Source organism: Botrytis sinoallii, assembly GCF_014898435.1.
Source record: "Botrytis sinoallii strain Bc 23 chromosome Unknown BSIN_027, whole genome shotgun sequence".
In the NCBI taxonomy this organism is placed as follows: Eukaryota; Fungi; Ascomycota; class Leotiomycetes; order Helotiales; family Sclerotiniaceae; genus Botrytis; species Botrytis sinoallii.
In genome coordinates, this window is record NW_024066054.1 from 349046 (window position 1) to 364878 (window position 15833).

At 43.3% G+C, this 15833-nt stretch overlaps 4 protein-coding genes across 4 annotated transcripts; 2 read left to right on the plus strand and 2 right to left on the minus strand.

The window, feature by feature from the left end:
- Positions 1-910: 910 nt before the first annotated feature.
- EAF02_010730 (uncharacterized protein) lies at positions 911-2149 on the minus strand. The gene is made up of 3 exons (XM_038906778.1): positions 1863-2149; positions 1250-1800; positions 911-1195 (listed from the first exon to the last, which is right to left on the minus strand). Exons 1-3 carry the CDS (start codon positions 1924-1926, stop codon positions 1076-1078), a joined length of 735 nt encoding a protein of 244 aa, XP_038753326.1. The 5' UTR covers positions 1927-2149; the 3' UTR covers positions 911-1075.
- Positions 2150-2911: 762 nt separating this feature from the next.
- On the plus strand, positions 2912-3307 carry EAF02_010731 (uncharacterized protein; the record flags this gene model as incomplete). The annotated part of the gene is made up of 1 exon (XM_038906779.1): positions 2912-3307. The coding sequence occupies one exon, from the start codon at positions 2912-2914 to the stop codon at positions 3305-3307; it is 396 nt and encodes a 131-aa protein (XP_038753327.1).
- Positions 3308-3885: 578 nt separating this feature from the next.
- Positions 3886-7045, plus strand: EAF02_010732 (uncharacterized protein; the record flags this gene model as incomplete). Its single annotated transcript, XM_038906780.1, has 3 exons — positions 3886-4004; positions 4066-6182; positions 6318-7045. 3 exons carry the CDS (start codon positions 3886-3888, stop codon positions 7043-7045), a joined length of 2964 nt encoding a protein of 987 aa, XP_038753328.1.
- A 2956-nt stretch (positions 7046-10001) lies between these two features.
- Positions 10002-14295, minus strand: EAF02_010733 (uncharacterized protein; the record flags this gene model as incomplete). Its single annotated transcript, XM_038906781.1, has 10 exons — positions 10002-10279; positions 10329-10632; positions 10685-11163; positions 11211-11640; positions 11697-12106; positions 12159-12584; positions 12635-12828; positions 12883-13007; positions 13063-13191; positions 14032-14295. The coding sequence occupies 10 exons, from the start codon at positions 14293-14295 to the stop codon at positions 10002-10004; spliced, it is 3039 nt and encodes a 1012-aa protein (XP_038753329.1).
- Positions 14296-15833: the final 1538 nt, after the last annotated feature.

The following is a 15833-nucleotide window of genomic DNA, read 5'->3' on the forward strand; positions in this document are numbered from 1 at the left end:
TGTTGTTTACCATTTACCAATGAATGGACATAAAAGTATGATTTATATCTCCAAAGAAGTATGATTTTGCGAAAGCAAGATTGTTATAAATGTGAACTCGTGTATACTGAGAATCGTCGTGAATTGCAGTCCTGGTAATCAGATTCCCGATGCCGTTGATATGGATTGATCTATTTCAGAACTTTAGTAGTATTGACATGAGAAAAGAGAGGGAGTCAATGATTTTCTTATCAATTCACTTTATGTCCATCATTTCCACCAGATAGGTAAAAAAGCAAATAAATCTTGTCCCACCTCACCCTTACACCCTGTTTCGAAGCAAACCACCAAGCAAACAAACTAACCTTTTTAAATCCTTCATTCCAATCACCCTCATAACATGAATGGCGAGAAGCAGGATTCCAAATCCTATTCTCATTCAAAAAGAAAAGACCAAAATTCCCCCAAAAATTAAACAAGGAAGACACTGGGATTTGAACCCAGGACCAGATTCTGAGAGCCTGGAATCAGATACGCTACCACTGCGCCATGCCTTCGATTATATATTATCTCAATTGATGGAATGGAAGCTGTTGTTTGAGTTCATAAAAACCAAGTGTTCTGTTGTGTTGAGTGAAGATGAGAAGGAAGGTTGTGTGGGGAAAAGGGAAAGCGGAAAGGGGCATGATGACATGGTGACATGGTGACATGGTGACATGACGGCATAACCTTGAGTTTCGGGACAACACAGCTTAGCAGGTACCAAGGTTTCTTGTCTACTTGGATAATTTGATGATCCGAAAACGACTTAGATTATAGATTTATTGCACTGATGAGGAATTTGATGATAAGTTTGTATGCGAAGGTCTGCAAGCATAGCATGATGATCACACAAGTACAGGACGGTAATGACGAAGGTGGTATAGGCTCATAGAAAGAGGGTAAATGTAATTTTGTATAGATTGATTTTAGCCAAACGATACAGAAAAAGCAAAAATATCAACGCCGCCCCGAGACTTATGTATATGTCTGGATATTTATTCCAGAAGCCTTCACCCACAAAAGTAAAAGACTAGATCTCATCTCGGAAAGCTCCTCATTTCTTTCCCTTCTTTCCTCTAGCTGCAGGTCCCATGGCAGCCTCTCTTCTTTTTTGTTCCCTCGCCAATTGCTCTGACTTTGCTTGCTCCTGTTCCTTACGCTCTTCCTCTTCGGCCTGCGTAAAATTAGCATGATCTCAAACAAAAAGGGGGGGTACAGTGGAACATACAGCCTTGCGTTCTGCTGCCAAGCGTCTCTCCTCTCTGACCCTTGCCAATCTTGCGAGATCGGCTTGAGCTTCATCAGTCTTTCCAGCAAGATGTAATCTTTGGTATGCTTCTCTCTTCTTTTGTGCCTCGATTGCCTCTCTTTCCTTGCGACTCAACTCTTGAGGTTTCTTGCCAACGCTCATCTTTGCAACGTCATCGGCAACTTCATCAACAGACTTTGGAGGTGCCTTGGCTTGATCTCTAGCAGCCTTGCTATGATTGGGATTGACGGGCATGTCATCATCCTCGCTCTCTTCTTCGCTGTCGGTTGGAAGATCACCAACTTGTGCAACTTTTTGGTTCTTCTTCTTGATAGCAGCTTCTTTCTTTGCTTTGGCAGCGGCGCGACGTTGTTCACGAGTCATCTTTTGCTTTTCTTCTTCCTCTTCCTCCTCCGATTCCTCCTCCGATTCCTCTTCTTCTTCTGAGGATGAATCATCGGCATTCTTTTCGCGAATTTCGTTTCCATTGGCGTCGAGAGGTCGAAGATCACGAGAGAAGTGTTTACCACCTATTGAAAAGTTCAAATCAAAATGTTCCACAACGTAGCACTAGTGTTCATAATATTCTTACCTCCACGAGTGAACTTCTTGAATTTTCCACCTCTGCCACGTCCTGCTGGTCCTCCTGGAGCCATCTTGTATTTAGATAATGTCGAGAAAACCGAAAGTGGATTGTTTGATTTGAGGTTTATTGGCGTTGAAGATTTTATCGATTGCTAACGTCAAGGTAACTTTTTATCTTGTGATGTCAGGTAAATAGGTGATGACTGATTGTGCTTTTAATCCATCCAGAAGATATCGATTTTAGTGCGGGGCACATACAAAACAAACCCCGCCGTACTAAAAAGAGTCTTTAGCTCAAAATACGGGAGACCTTGACCAATGAGATAGTGAATGAATAAAATCATGCCAAAAGCCGACTGGCCGATGATTTAGAAGCTTAGATCAGTGCTAGTTTGGCGCCAATGCTCGCTTATATCACGTGATAATGAAAATTCGAATACAAGATAATCTCCAATCTTCTAGTTCGACTTCCTTCTCTTTTTTTTCTCTTCATAAAACTAAAACTGATTCCTCAATATTCACTCTGGTCTTTTGTCTTTCAATGGCGGGATCTTGGAGGGGAAATTGCAGGATAGAAGAGAATCTTTTCGTTTACTTACCCTCCATCCTATGGCATGAGAATGCGTTGGGTCATGGAGAAATATAAAAAACGGGACATTTACATCTATTATTGTTACTTTCTTTATTGTTTTCAGAGCCGATTACAAATAGCATTGTCTTGGATTCAACGGCATGGTGCGCGCTATTGGATCAAGTTGTTGGGCTCGTGCTCATGTAGTCGTTGCCAATTTATTTGCTTTCAGACACCGAAATGGACAAAGAATGTTTGCAGCGCGAAGAAAAGAATTTTTAATTCTGGTCGCCAAATCTAGTCCCATATCTGCAACTTTCTCTTTGTTCACATCAGGTAAAAAGGATAATAACTGTACAATCAAGAAGGTTCAAATCAATCTTTCAATTATGACCATTTGCTATACCTTTCAATCATCCTCGAATCATACTCACCTATAGTCATTGTCGATTACATTTCTTTTGAGACTCGTTTATAGATCCAACATGTCCGCATGTCCAGCCTGCGACCGTCCCCTCGTGTTACCTCCTGCATTTGCATATATTGCTCTCAAGTTCCCTCGAATTAGAGCCTCCCTCGATTGTGACCGCACATTACCGCGTTGCAAAGACTGCGATCGAGCAGCAGCAGAGAAACGAGCCGCTGATGCAATCCTCCCACCACCGTATTATATCAATCCTGTCGCGCAAATCAAGAAACAAATCGACTTGACGCAAGAATTGATCAAGGCAGGAGTGCGGCGAGAAGAACTGGAGATGGAACTTCCTGGTTTAATGAAAGAAGGTTTGTTAAGATTGCAGAATAGGGATGCAAATATACGAAGTGCCTGGCATGAGTATTGGGAGATTTGGGGATGGCAACAAGGACAACCTCGACCCTGAAAGTGATTTGCGCTTGGGAGGTATGAGAATGGACATGAGCAACATGAGCAAGATTTGCCATATGAGACATGGAGTTCTATAATCAATCATTATTGAGTGGAGAATTTATATACATTTTTGAAGGACTTCGTATTTGGATGCTTGACTTGTTCTGTGAAGCAGGTACACCTGGTGGTAGTTCGTTGGTGGCTTGGACTTCAGGTACCAACTTTTTGTAAGGGTACTGTTGCTGTCAAAACTACTTCATAGCGCATGCGCCCACATTATTGAACGTCTGTGTGGACGGGTAAGAAAATCAATTTAGAGGAATGATAACATGTCAATCAATGTGAAGATATAAATATTTTGAGTTGTGACGATGATCTTTGTCTAATGATGTTTAACAAAACCCCCTGAATATCTATTTCATTATTCATAGCCAAGAAATACCACGTACGGTTGCTTCAGATGACGCAAATAAAGCAATTTCAGGGTTCCTCCACAGCATTAATCCTCCTGGTCACTCACCATCGTAGGTAATAACCAACACCAAAACACCAAATCAACAACAGTTATAATTCCACGTCTTTCAGATCAAAATGGCAGCATTTCTACGTGGAAAACAAGCAGGTATACAAAATGATCTATCTGCTGGTATATTGCCAGGTCTATTTGCGCCGGATGATCTAGATCTTTCGGCAATCAATTCTCAAATAGGGTATGTCCGGGTCTGTCGCCGTCGGAATTGAAGGCATTCAACTAACTTTTCGCCCTTTTAGTTCTCTCGCATTCGATCCGGTACAATCTCTACTTGCAGTGGGAACGAACGAAACGACATTCGGAAGTGGACAAAATTATATCTTTGGTCAGAAGAGGGTTCAAGTAAAGCTTACATTACCCCGCCGAGCATCAGTCAAAACTTTACAATTTTGCGCCGATAGACTTATCAGTGTGGATTCCAAAAACGAAGTGATAGTATGGGATTTGGCAACGGCAAAGAAGTTGGCGGCTTACTCTCCGCCAGGAGTGGTGACAACCATTGTGACGGATCCCATGCTGGATTGGTGCTTGATCGGACTACAAACTGGAGATATTATCTGCTACGATTTGGATAGAGAGAAGCTTGCGCCATTACGTCTTCCCAACTTCTGGCGTGAAATGAACCCACGATCGAGGTTATTAAGTTGCGTGTCTTTACAACTACATCCCAGAGATATTGGTCAGTTATTGATAGGATACACAGAAGGGGCTGTAATATACTCTTTCAAACAAAACAAACCCATCAAATACTTTCAATATGAAGTTCCAGCTGGAGCTCCCGGCGGGAATGGAGATCCTATGGGAAAGAGTACGCCGAGGCAACCACGTCTTACGCAAGCTCTATGGCATCCAACTGGAACATTCATTGCTACAGCGCATGATGATGCAAGTATTGTGTTTTGGGATCCAAAAGACGGCCGGATTATAATGGCTCGAACCTTACAAGATACACATGTAAACGTACCTGGCTCCCAACCGCAAGGCTCCGGTGATACCTTCTCGTTGAAGGGAGATTTTGCCAAAATAGCTTGGTGCTGCAAAGGAAACCCTGATGATACTGGTCTACTCATAGCTGGTGGAATTCCCACCACTATGCCTCACAAAGGATTGACATTTATGGAGCTGGGAGTAACTCCTGTTTATGCGACTTCCACTTGGCAAATTCTGACGGATCACTTTGATGGAAAACGTTCAAATTTCCTACCAATTCCTGTTGATGTGGATATAGCGGATTTCTGTCTCATTCCTCGTGCTTCTCCACATTTTGCCGGTGCTCAAGATCCTATCGCCGTTATAGCACTTCTGACATCTGGTGAGCTAGTTACATTAAGTTTCCCTAGTGGTCATCCTATTTCACCCACCAACCAACTCCACCCTTCTCTTACATTTGTTCATCCTTTCGTCAATTTCGTGGCTGTATCTGCCGTTGATCGTGGACGATGGCTCGGCATGACAGAAACTCGAGCAATAGGTCCTCAACTTCTGAAAGGAGGGGCCGAGGGAGTAAAGCATTTACGAAGATATGAAGCTCGTAATATTATTCAGACGGCTCACGGTGATGGTACAGTCCGAATTTGGGACGCTAGTCATGGGGATGAATTAGAAAACTCAGGCATGCTACAAGTCGATGTGGCCAGAGCTGTTGCGGGTGTTGAATTTGTCAATATCTCTGCTGTCAATATGGCTTCAAGTACTGGGGAGCTGTGTGTTGGAACAGCAGCTGGTGAAGTCGTGGTGTATAGGTGGGGTGGTAATCGAGCCTATGGTAGCGAGCAACCGGCAAACGAGAGGCAGCCAGGAGGTATCACGGATATTTCTGTTCGTGCAGAGCCATCTCTCAAGGAAGGTCTTCAGCCATTCATCCTTTATGACATGGCACAAGGACCCATAAGTGCGATCCGTATGTCAGATGTGGGATTTGTGGGAGTTGGGTCTGAAGGTGGAATCTTCTCAATCATCGATCTCCGAGGGCCATCGGTCATCTTCACCACTGCAATGAGTGACTTCATCAAACAAGATAAAAGAAGCAGTTTCATGAGAAAGGGGAGTAGCCAAACTACTGCCAAACCGGAGTGGCCCGTATGTATTGAATTCGGAGTCATGACACTAGATGATGATAAATACTCCAGCATTGCTTGTTTCGTGGGAACAAACAATGGCAAGATCGCCACATTCAAAATCTTACCACAACAAAATGGTGGATATACAGCTCAGTTAGCAGGAGTAACCTCTTGCTCCGATAAGGTAATTTCGATTACACCCATTGTAGCTGAAACAGGAAAACCTGCATCAGCAACAGGTCCTATCGTAGCTGCACTCCGCAATGGACAGCAAACACACGGTGCCCTTGTAGTTGGTAAGTTCACTATAATCATGGTTGCTATTGACCTCCTTTCCTATGTGAGGAGGTCAGTAGCTTCTAACCCTTTCGGTCAATCCTTTCTTGACTGAGTTTGTTATTCCATACGATGTAATACTAACAATCCTATAGTTACTCAAACTGAAGCTCGCATATTCAAACCCTCCAGTGCCAAAGGTGCTCACAAAACCTTTGATGATGTCTTTTGTGATTCTGCTGCCGTAACCGAATTCGAACTCCATGGTTTCGCTCTCGTCGGAGTATTTGGTGATGGAACAGCTCGCGCTTACTCGCTCCCAGCACTCAAAGAAATTGGCTCATCGAAACTAGACATGCTAGACAAAACCCGCTCGTCGAATAGTGTCGTCACTCCCGCTGGGGATATTATTGGTTGGACTGGTCCTAGTGAAATAGCAATGGTTAATGTCTGGGGAACCGGACTTCCACTTGGAAGAAGTCAAGATAAATTGTTCAATCCTGAAGTATTGATTCCTCCTCGTCCCACGATCTCAAACCTCCAATGGATATCCGGAACTCAATATGTCTCTCCCACTGATCTCGATCTTTTAATCGGTGGCCCTGATCGTCCACCTAGCAAACGTATGCTTGCCGCTTCGGCTGAAGAGGAACGATTAGCTCGGACTGCTGGAGGTGGAGCTGGACCTAGTGGGAGTCAAGAGGGTTGGGGTGACTACATGACTAGACAACTCAATGAGAGGACGGAGAAACTCAATATCATGGGAGATAATTTGGATAAGGTACAAGAGAATAGTGCGGGGTGGGCGGATGACGTTAGTAAGTATGTCAATAAACAGAAGAGGAGCATGTTGTTGGGTGGAATTACTGGGAAATGGTTTTAACGGACAATGAAATGGATGGTACGGGCAGATGGGTGTATTGAATGGGCGTTCTTGGGGTTTATTGAATACCTGGCTTGGGAATACCTCGAAGATACTGACAGAAATTCGAGTTTCTGAAGTATACGAGCGTATGAAGGATGGGCGTTAGACTAGTGAGTTTAACTTCATGTCTCATATGACATCTCATTTTGACGGAAAATTATTGCATTTTGACGTATGAATTCGAAACTTATGCAGCTATCAATGTTGTGAATACTATTGATATTTAATCTGGGTTCTGGGTTAGAAGGGTATTGGGTGTAGACACCCCGCTCCAGCTGTCTAGGTCGGGTGAAGTCCGCTCAACATCGTTGCAGTCAAAAATTGATCAACTGTTTTCAGGTTCAAGTATCTACCCAATGAATTATTTCTATAAAAGTTTCATAATGTAATAACGAGTGACGTTACATCTGGCTCGGCTTCGGCCAAACATGCGGTGGGCTAGTTAGCATAAGCTAAGCGACAACTGGCTGAAAAGTGGAGAAGGCGGAAGACCAAAGACCCCAGGCAGGATGATTTCAGGGTTAATGTTGGGGCCGAGTCCGAGAAATAGAGTTGAATGATGAACGGAGGATCTGATGAATGTCTAATAAGGGTCTGATAGTGGGCGTAATTCATTTAGGCTTCTACTAAGAAGGCCAGTAGATCCGAGATATTTTTAGATGTGGGTGTGTCTTTGTGTGGATTTGAATTGGAGCGTTGTTTGTACTTGAGAGTTGAGTTGGAGCGCGAGTTGCGCTCATTTGAGAGCCGGCTACAGCATTTAGGGGTGCATAGATCGAGTAAAGCCTTAGAGAAAGTCGGAGAAAATGAGATGCAAAAATATCGATTGCAACAGAATTGCATAGAATTTTTCAAGATGTTTTCACCATGAAAATGAAATGGGCATTCATTCAAACCACATGCTGCCTAGCAGATCTCGCGGTGAGAAACCTCATGACCTTCTTGTTATATACATCGCCACGGCAATATCTAGACCTCTGTGATATTTTTAGCACAAAAAATTGTTAATGGACAGGTATGATGGTGATAGCTTGTGAATGTGGCATGGTCAAAGGTTGATGATCGAGAAGTTCTCCAACAAATAGTTGCGTGATTGAGTTGGAATTTTCATATTTATATAGTCCTTTTCTTGCTCATCTTAATTCTAATCATCTCACATCAACCCCATCAATTTCATTACATTCTAAAAGTTTCCATCTGCACAAGACTCAAGTGTCTTCCAAACGTCTCTCGAAATCATAGAAACAGGTCCCCCTCTACTAAACAACAAACATGAATAGCGAGAAGTCCAAGAACTCCGGGAAGCCCAAGAACTCCGGGAAACGCGTCTCGTTCGCCGCCGGCGTCAACGAAGACAAAAGCAAGCCAGTCCAAAGTGGAGGCAAGAGAAGTTTATCGAGTACCCAACCTGCCACAGAGGATGATAATACGAAGAAGAAGTCGACCAAGCGCTGAAATTGAGAAAAGAGATTTCGTTGCTTTATTTTGATGTAGATCTAAGCACGGGGTTTGAAGCTTGGAGGTTAGATATGGTGAGATTTGATATCTTGCAAGTTTGGTGTTCAGGCGTTTTGGTGTTTAGTTGCTAGCTAGCTGGCTGGTTGGCTGGGCTTGACTTGGGAATACTCCAGATTAAATTGAATCATTGAATGATTAATAGATACACAAGACGAAATCGAATCTTCTGAACCCATTCGCTGTTTTTATTCTCGTGATATTTCCCGTCTTGAGTGAAAACAATGATATATGTTTGCTGCGGTATCTCGATATTCTTCTGTCAGTGCCAAGTTTTGATGTGAGAATAAGAGTCAAACAATTGCCCTTATATCAAGGAGGCATTGACAAAATGAAGGTTCTCAACTTAAGTTCGGAATGTGAATAGGAACCTTGGCTGTGTTGAGATGCGGATTCAATGCTCAAGGTGGGAACAACATTGAGAGGTAACTGTGAATGCTTGAATGTCAGATCCATGAATAGTTCCGCAGGCTAAATATGGACCTATCGCTGGTTAAAAAAACGCTGCTAATGACCCAAAGAGATGCGTAAGGATTACCTCCCCAAAAGACCGAGTTCTTCTCCAGTCTCATATCTTATAACGTACTCCATAACTCGTCATTCTGACGCACTTCATCGACGTTACATTCTATCTACTATGCATCTCCTTCCGTGATCTACATTCAGAGTTGGCATAAATTAATTTTCTTCAGCCTTTGTAAAAAAGTAAACTAGTCATATCTGTTTCATTTACTTTCCACCATCGATCCACATTCAATAAGCTCTCTTGTGGTCACTTTTTTCGAGATTCTTATGCCCCATTTATTGGCCCATCGACTACTGTTAAAGGAGAATTTCCATTCACGAATCATCAGCACGAGTCTTGATCTTAATTGCAATCGCAAATTTTTATTTCCTTGAAACCTAACTAAGTACCCCACCGCAAGAACGTCGATTCCCATTCATATCTGCACTTTAGTAAGAAGATTTCTCAGTCGAGAACATCAAACTCAAACCTACAATGAAATGAAAAGAAAAAGAACCCCGTCTTGCAACTATCGCACCACTAAATTAAATAAACCTTTGCTTGATCAACAATATCCTTCCCATCATCAAGTCCATACCGACTTCCAGATACCCATATGCATAAGTAAAGAGGAGGAAACTGTGAAAACTCAATCCCTCAAAAAAGAATTCGAGATGAAATCAAAGTCCTAAGAAGTTAAAGTACAAGTCCTATTCCCAAATCCCTCATAAACCAATTGCCATAGCAATCAGCGAGCAGAGAAAGATTGAGAAATCATAAGATCAGGGATCCGAAGATCGAAAAGTCGTAATAAAACAAAATGAAGAAGTAAAATAGTTTCGAGATCAAGGACAAGGGTCAAAGATCGTGTTGGTGATGGAGTGATGCAAGTACTTAAATGTACCACATGCCAGTGCGGAGCTTCGAGATGACTCCCGAATCAACCTTATCATTTTGGTTGACTTGTCCCAAAGGAAGGAGTGGAACATCTTCAACCACCAGCTGGCTTGACCCAGTTTGACTAGAGGGTGCCTTACCAGCAACTCTATCTTGAGCTTCCTTTGCCTGCTTCTCGAGGAATTTCTCTCCACCACGAGGTCCCGCACTATGGCCCTTAGCTTCATGAGCACGAGCACGGTTAGAAGCCAAATGTGCATAGTAGACGGCGGGATCTGAAAAGGGATTAGTATAAATAAAAGGTGTGAGAATTTAGAAACTTACACAAGGAGACAGGAGTGGTAGAACGCATGTATTGATAACAATGCTGATAAACCATTCTTTGAAAATCATTTACTGGAACTTTTGCTTCATCCATGATGACCTGGTAGTGAACTGGACGAGCAGTTCCTTGAATTGCCGAGTGAGAACTCAAGTAAAAGTCGTACTCGAAAGGATGAGTGATGTCTCGCTCGACAAGTGTACCTGGAAGTGCGTTTCCGTTCTTGTCACCAGCGGCCATGTCATTGTCTTTGGGGAAGAATCGTAAATGATGTCTCTTGGTGCACACCGTCACAGTCCAGCGAATCTAAGGGTTGTTAGAAAGAGACCATCAAGAATCGAGAAGTTCAAACACTTACAGCTGCGGCTTTGGAGCCAAATGCCTTCTCGAGGGCGATCTTCATGTTCTTAACCTCTTGGTTAATGACATGTTCGAATTGACCTTCGGAAACACCATCTCTGAAGTAATAAATGTGCAACGGTCCAGATCCCTTGCCAACTTTGGCGACCCATTCTTTGAACAGTGGAATTAGCATTGAGTTAATATTATCAGGCGAGATCATTTCAACACGCTGTCCGTTGGTTTGAACCGCAGCAGCATATCTACACGCAGTAGAGTCCATTGACATTGTCAAACAAGCCATGGAGGACTGTGGAGATCCTGGTGTGGCGTGAGAGACATCCGCACCAATGACCATTGTTGCACGGGGAAAGAAGGGCTTTGGTGGTTTCGTATCCGCAACCTTGCATGTCGTGCCACCGAGCTTTGCATTCACCTTCATGCAAACGTTGGAGCAATATTGAGGTTGCGCCTTGGAAACATGAGCAACGTTCATCACTATGATCTGTTAGTCAATGGTCTTTGAATAGGAGTGTCACACTTACTCTGGGACATCATCGCAAAGCGACACTCATTGTTCTTCTTGAAGCGTTCGTACATGAAAGAATTTCGATCAGGTAAAATGAAGAACAAAATTTGAGGGATTTGCTTGGCCTGTTGGCCAGCAGCATTGCGAACGTTTAGAACTCCCTCGGCGATCTTGTCTGGAGCACCAGAGATCTTCATGATTACGGGAGTCTTATTAGTGACTCTACCACCATGGCCAATGTAAGTCTGAATGAACACCTGGAGGAAATTCTTGACAGCAGGTTCCTGGATACAGTTGTCAACGATTGCAACACCCCAGGAGACTAATGGTTCTGGATTGGCATATAGGAACTTCTTGCCACGCAAGTCCCAACGTCCGGATGTCTTGGGATCAATAGTAGCCCTATCGAATTGAACTACTGGATTTTGAAGTAGACGAGCTTGAGTCTGAAGTTATGTAAGTGACTGCATAGTAAAGTTTATTACAAGGGAGAGTAACTTACCATGGTCATGGTTCGGTCAATCTTGAAACCATAATGAGCGAGATAAGGATCCTCGTTCCATTTCAACATGCCAAGACCATGCTCAATCGATTGAATGCGGACCTTTGGTCTGGTGACTGCAAACTTGATCATGGAGGAGGTCTGATTGGGGTCCAGTTTATACTGGTACTTTTGACTTGGGGCCAAAGTGCATACTTCCATGGGGAAGAAACCTGCTCTCTCAGTCTCGATCAAAGGAGCCCACCAGTACTTAAGGTTAATGTTATACTTGAACTTGAAGTAATTGTAGATGGATGTCTCCTTTCCAGTATCCTTGGGAGTGAAGAAATGATTCTTAGAATTGACACCATCAGCGGCATATGCGGGCTCATGACGGAAAGTAAATCTCTTCACGGTATAGATCTTCGGGTCTAAAATCAAATGTTGGTAATATCCATTTGCGAGTGGTGAGAAGTGACATACCATCTGTCTTGCCGTGATGCTTCAAAGTGAACTTCAATTTCTTCATCTTTTCAAGCGTCAAGAATTCCGCAGACTTCTCGAGTCTACCATTTGGCATGACTCTCTGCTCAGGTCTTAGATGCTTTCTGAAGAGATCATAATCCAGTGATTTATTCCTAGGAACACTGCACAAGTTACGGGCAGCCTGCATGAAGTCTTGTGATGTCCAGAATGTGCCATTGGCAACATCGACATTGACTGCCAAGCCACGGATAGCAGGACCCTTCTCATTTACATGGTTGCAAAGGCGAATTGATTGATAGACACCCTTCATGGCCTCAATTGTAATGTCCAAAGGACAACGGTCAATGCCACGAGCGAAGAAACTACGCTTCTGAACAACGTATTTCTCACTGGGCCATTGACGGATCATATGATCAAGGAAGTCTATCATGAGAGTTAGTTACATTCATGGGGGCTGCACCAACAAGACTTACTGATAGCGCAAAGAACATTGTTGTCAAAGTCGCATTCCTTGTTAAGATAGGCGTGCAAAGAAGCCATTCTGATGGTAGTTGTTTGCTTGATTGTGCAGTAAATCATGCGGTCGGGGTCTCCACCTGGTTTGCCAGCCTCGAGATCAAGATCAACGAGAATGCGGAATTCACCACGGGCCAATGGATTTGAGCACCTAATACATATAAGCAGGGGGTGAATTGTGAGTTGAAGTGAGCAAAATACTTACCATGCAATCTTATTACCATCCCAGAGCCAAAACTTGCCATGCTTTGCCAGCTCTCTCTGGACGGTCCTGGATTCCCAAACCTTCTTGATGAGTCCCATCTTTTCAGCACCCTTACCGACCAAGACCTTGATATCTGTTAGTATTTTGAAAGGTGAGCCATGCGGGTATCTCAATACTTACATCAAACTGGTAGACGTCCTTGTTTGGAGCGTCCACGACTTTGAACTGGTTCACACGAATGTTGATTGCCTTACCCTGAGAGTTGTAGCCTGGGCGAGCTGGAAGAAGCGTCTCAGGGGCCATTTCATACTGTTTGAAATCAGTTTCACGTTTGAAGAAATGGTTCTGTTCCATTTTTGCAGTTTATCGAGTTTGTGAAAAAAAGTGAGAGGAAAAGAGAAAACGCGGATATAGATGAGGATGTTTGAAAGACAAAGGTATGAGGTGAGAAAGCAAGTCAGAAGTGCTGGCTGGAAAGTCAACCTGCAGTAAAGACTAGTGAATGTGGTAGATTTGATTGTGCTGGTAGTAGTTGGAAGGGATAGTGATATGTTTTGATACGTGTAAGGGTTCAAGATGGTTGAAGGAGGAGTAAAGAGTTGAAAGACTTGGAGTGTTTGGTTGCAAGAGAGAGAGGGATTGAAGGCAGAGGAGAACTCTTTTGTAGCCAGTAGATTGGAGCTAGTGGAAGGGGGGGAAGAAAGAGAAAGAGCGCTAATGTCCTGACGAAGTGAATCTTGTCCAAACCTGGTTGGTCATAGAGCGGGGTATGACTGTGCATGGAAATGGGTCACTGCCTTTCAATTTCCCCTCACTCCTTCCAGGAATAGTAGGAATTCAATCAAGCAACTAGCTTGCTATTTTTGAGTGGGTAAGATGTCGGGGAGTAACAAGATAAAGAGGGGTACAAAAGTGAGAAATCAAAGGTGATGGACAGGTACAACAGCCTGTTGAACTCAGCTGCAAGTGGGAACAGCGAGGTTGAAACCATCAAGTTAAGAAATGAATGTAGTGCAGGAATCCAACCACAGATGACTCCCATCACAACACCAAGCAGCTTGGCATACTTCCTTGAAGCAGCAACTGCTTCCACATAGATTGTGAAAACACCATAGCCAAACAGATAGACAAAGCAAATATGCTACTTACGTTTTCACGATAAGAGGGAAGCTCGCAACGCAACTTTCTGGTCTCGTCCTGCTTCGGGTCTCTCGCGGGATCATAACCAGGACCACGCGGAAATGGATTTTGGCGTGGGTCATTTGGTCCGTCAACTTGAGGAATGCCTGATGATTTGGTTTGTTGTCCACCAGCGACTGATTGTGATACTGAAGGAAGTGATTGCTGCTGACCAGGATTTCCAGCCGATGAAGGTGGACCCTGACCGCGGCGCTGCTGTTGACCAGCACCCATGATATCGATTTTGATGGCGTCTGTAATTTGAGAAGCAGTGTGTTGGTAATTGCTATGTATGGCAAGAAAAACTCGACCGAAAGGGGATGGATGGCTTGAAAAAGATAATGGTAAAAACTTGGATCGTGAAGATGATATGAAATTGATAGATCGTCGTGGGGGTGGGTAACAAAGGGAGGAAGATGTCAGGTTGTGAGAATAGCGACGGCGAGAATAAGATCAAGAGCAAGTGACAAGGATGGCAAAAAATAGCCAATCTGTTTTGACTTACCAAAAGTTGATCACCGTTGAGGATTGTTGTTTGGTTTGGCTGTAATTGTGTGAGGCAACAACCGGAGATTGTGGCAGTAAAGCTGTGCAATGGAATTAGCTTGTGCGAAACATGGAAATCTAATTAATAACAAATTTGGGATGAAATTGACGGTTGAATAGATATCAGATAGGAAGGGAAAGATTGTTGCGATGGATGAGAGTGGTCTTTGAAGTTGAGAAGCTGGGTTGTCAGGAAAAGCAAGCAACCCCAGCGGTCAAGAGAGCAAACAAACGCGACTTCACCTGAAAATAGATTTTTCAAGTCCACTTCAAGCAGAAGGACAAAGCAATTCGATTCTTGAAGGGAAATAATTACTTACTTGTAGTTTGTTGTGTAGATCGATAGAAACTATTGTGTAGAAGAGAAAATTGATGTAGTAGATAGAAAGGTTGTCGTTGTTGTTGTTGTGGGAAAAAGAATCGAAGAACGAGAGGCGACAGCGAGACTAAGTCAACGTAGATTTGGATTTGGCGCTAGTGGGATGGAAGTCAATTGGAAATTGGAAGGAGCCGAGAGGGTACCTTCACTTTTTTGATTGGAGGAAGGACACTCTACAAGTGAATTGAAGCTCAAAACGGAGGTGAGATATGAGGTGAGCTCTTCTTTGCCCATTAGATTAGATTAGAGTGAGGAAAGGATGAAAGAGAAATTTATATTGATCTGTGACGAAAAATGAATCCCAAATATTATCATGAGCCAGCAATCAAGTGTCAATCATGAGTCAAGTTAATACCTTGAAGCAATTTGGATCCTCGCATATTGCACACATCAAAGATTCATAATTTATGGCATTATTTGGTTCGCCTCCTCTCCTTCATAAAAGGCGCGTTTGCGTTTGGGTTTGCGTCGCTGTGTGCACCTATGCGCGATGCAGATTCAAGATAGTAAATGCTTGCCTAGCCCTCCACATACATGTATACAATGGAACGATCTATTCAAACATGACTTCGTGACTCAGTTTGCTGTTTGATGCGTATGAAACTGTAATCCCAAATTCTCACCATCGAATTTCGATCTATCATCCACGCGAGGAAAGCAAGGCAAACAGATAATTTGATAAGAGATCGAGGGAATGGAAACACAGAAGGGGAAAATGGTAAAAACAGAAGGAAAGATGATTGCCATGACTAACCCTCCCCCCTTCTCCTCTTCCTCCAAGCATGAATCGGTTATAGTAAATATACATAAAAGTAAACGTTGAAACACACATGCGCCTTTGGCTTTG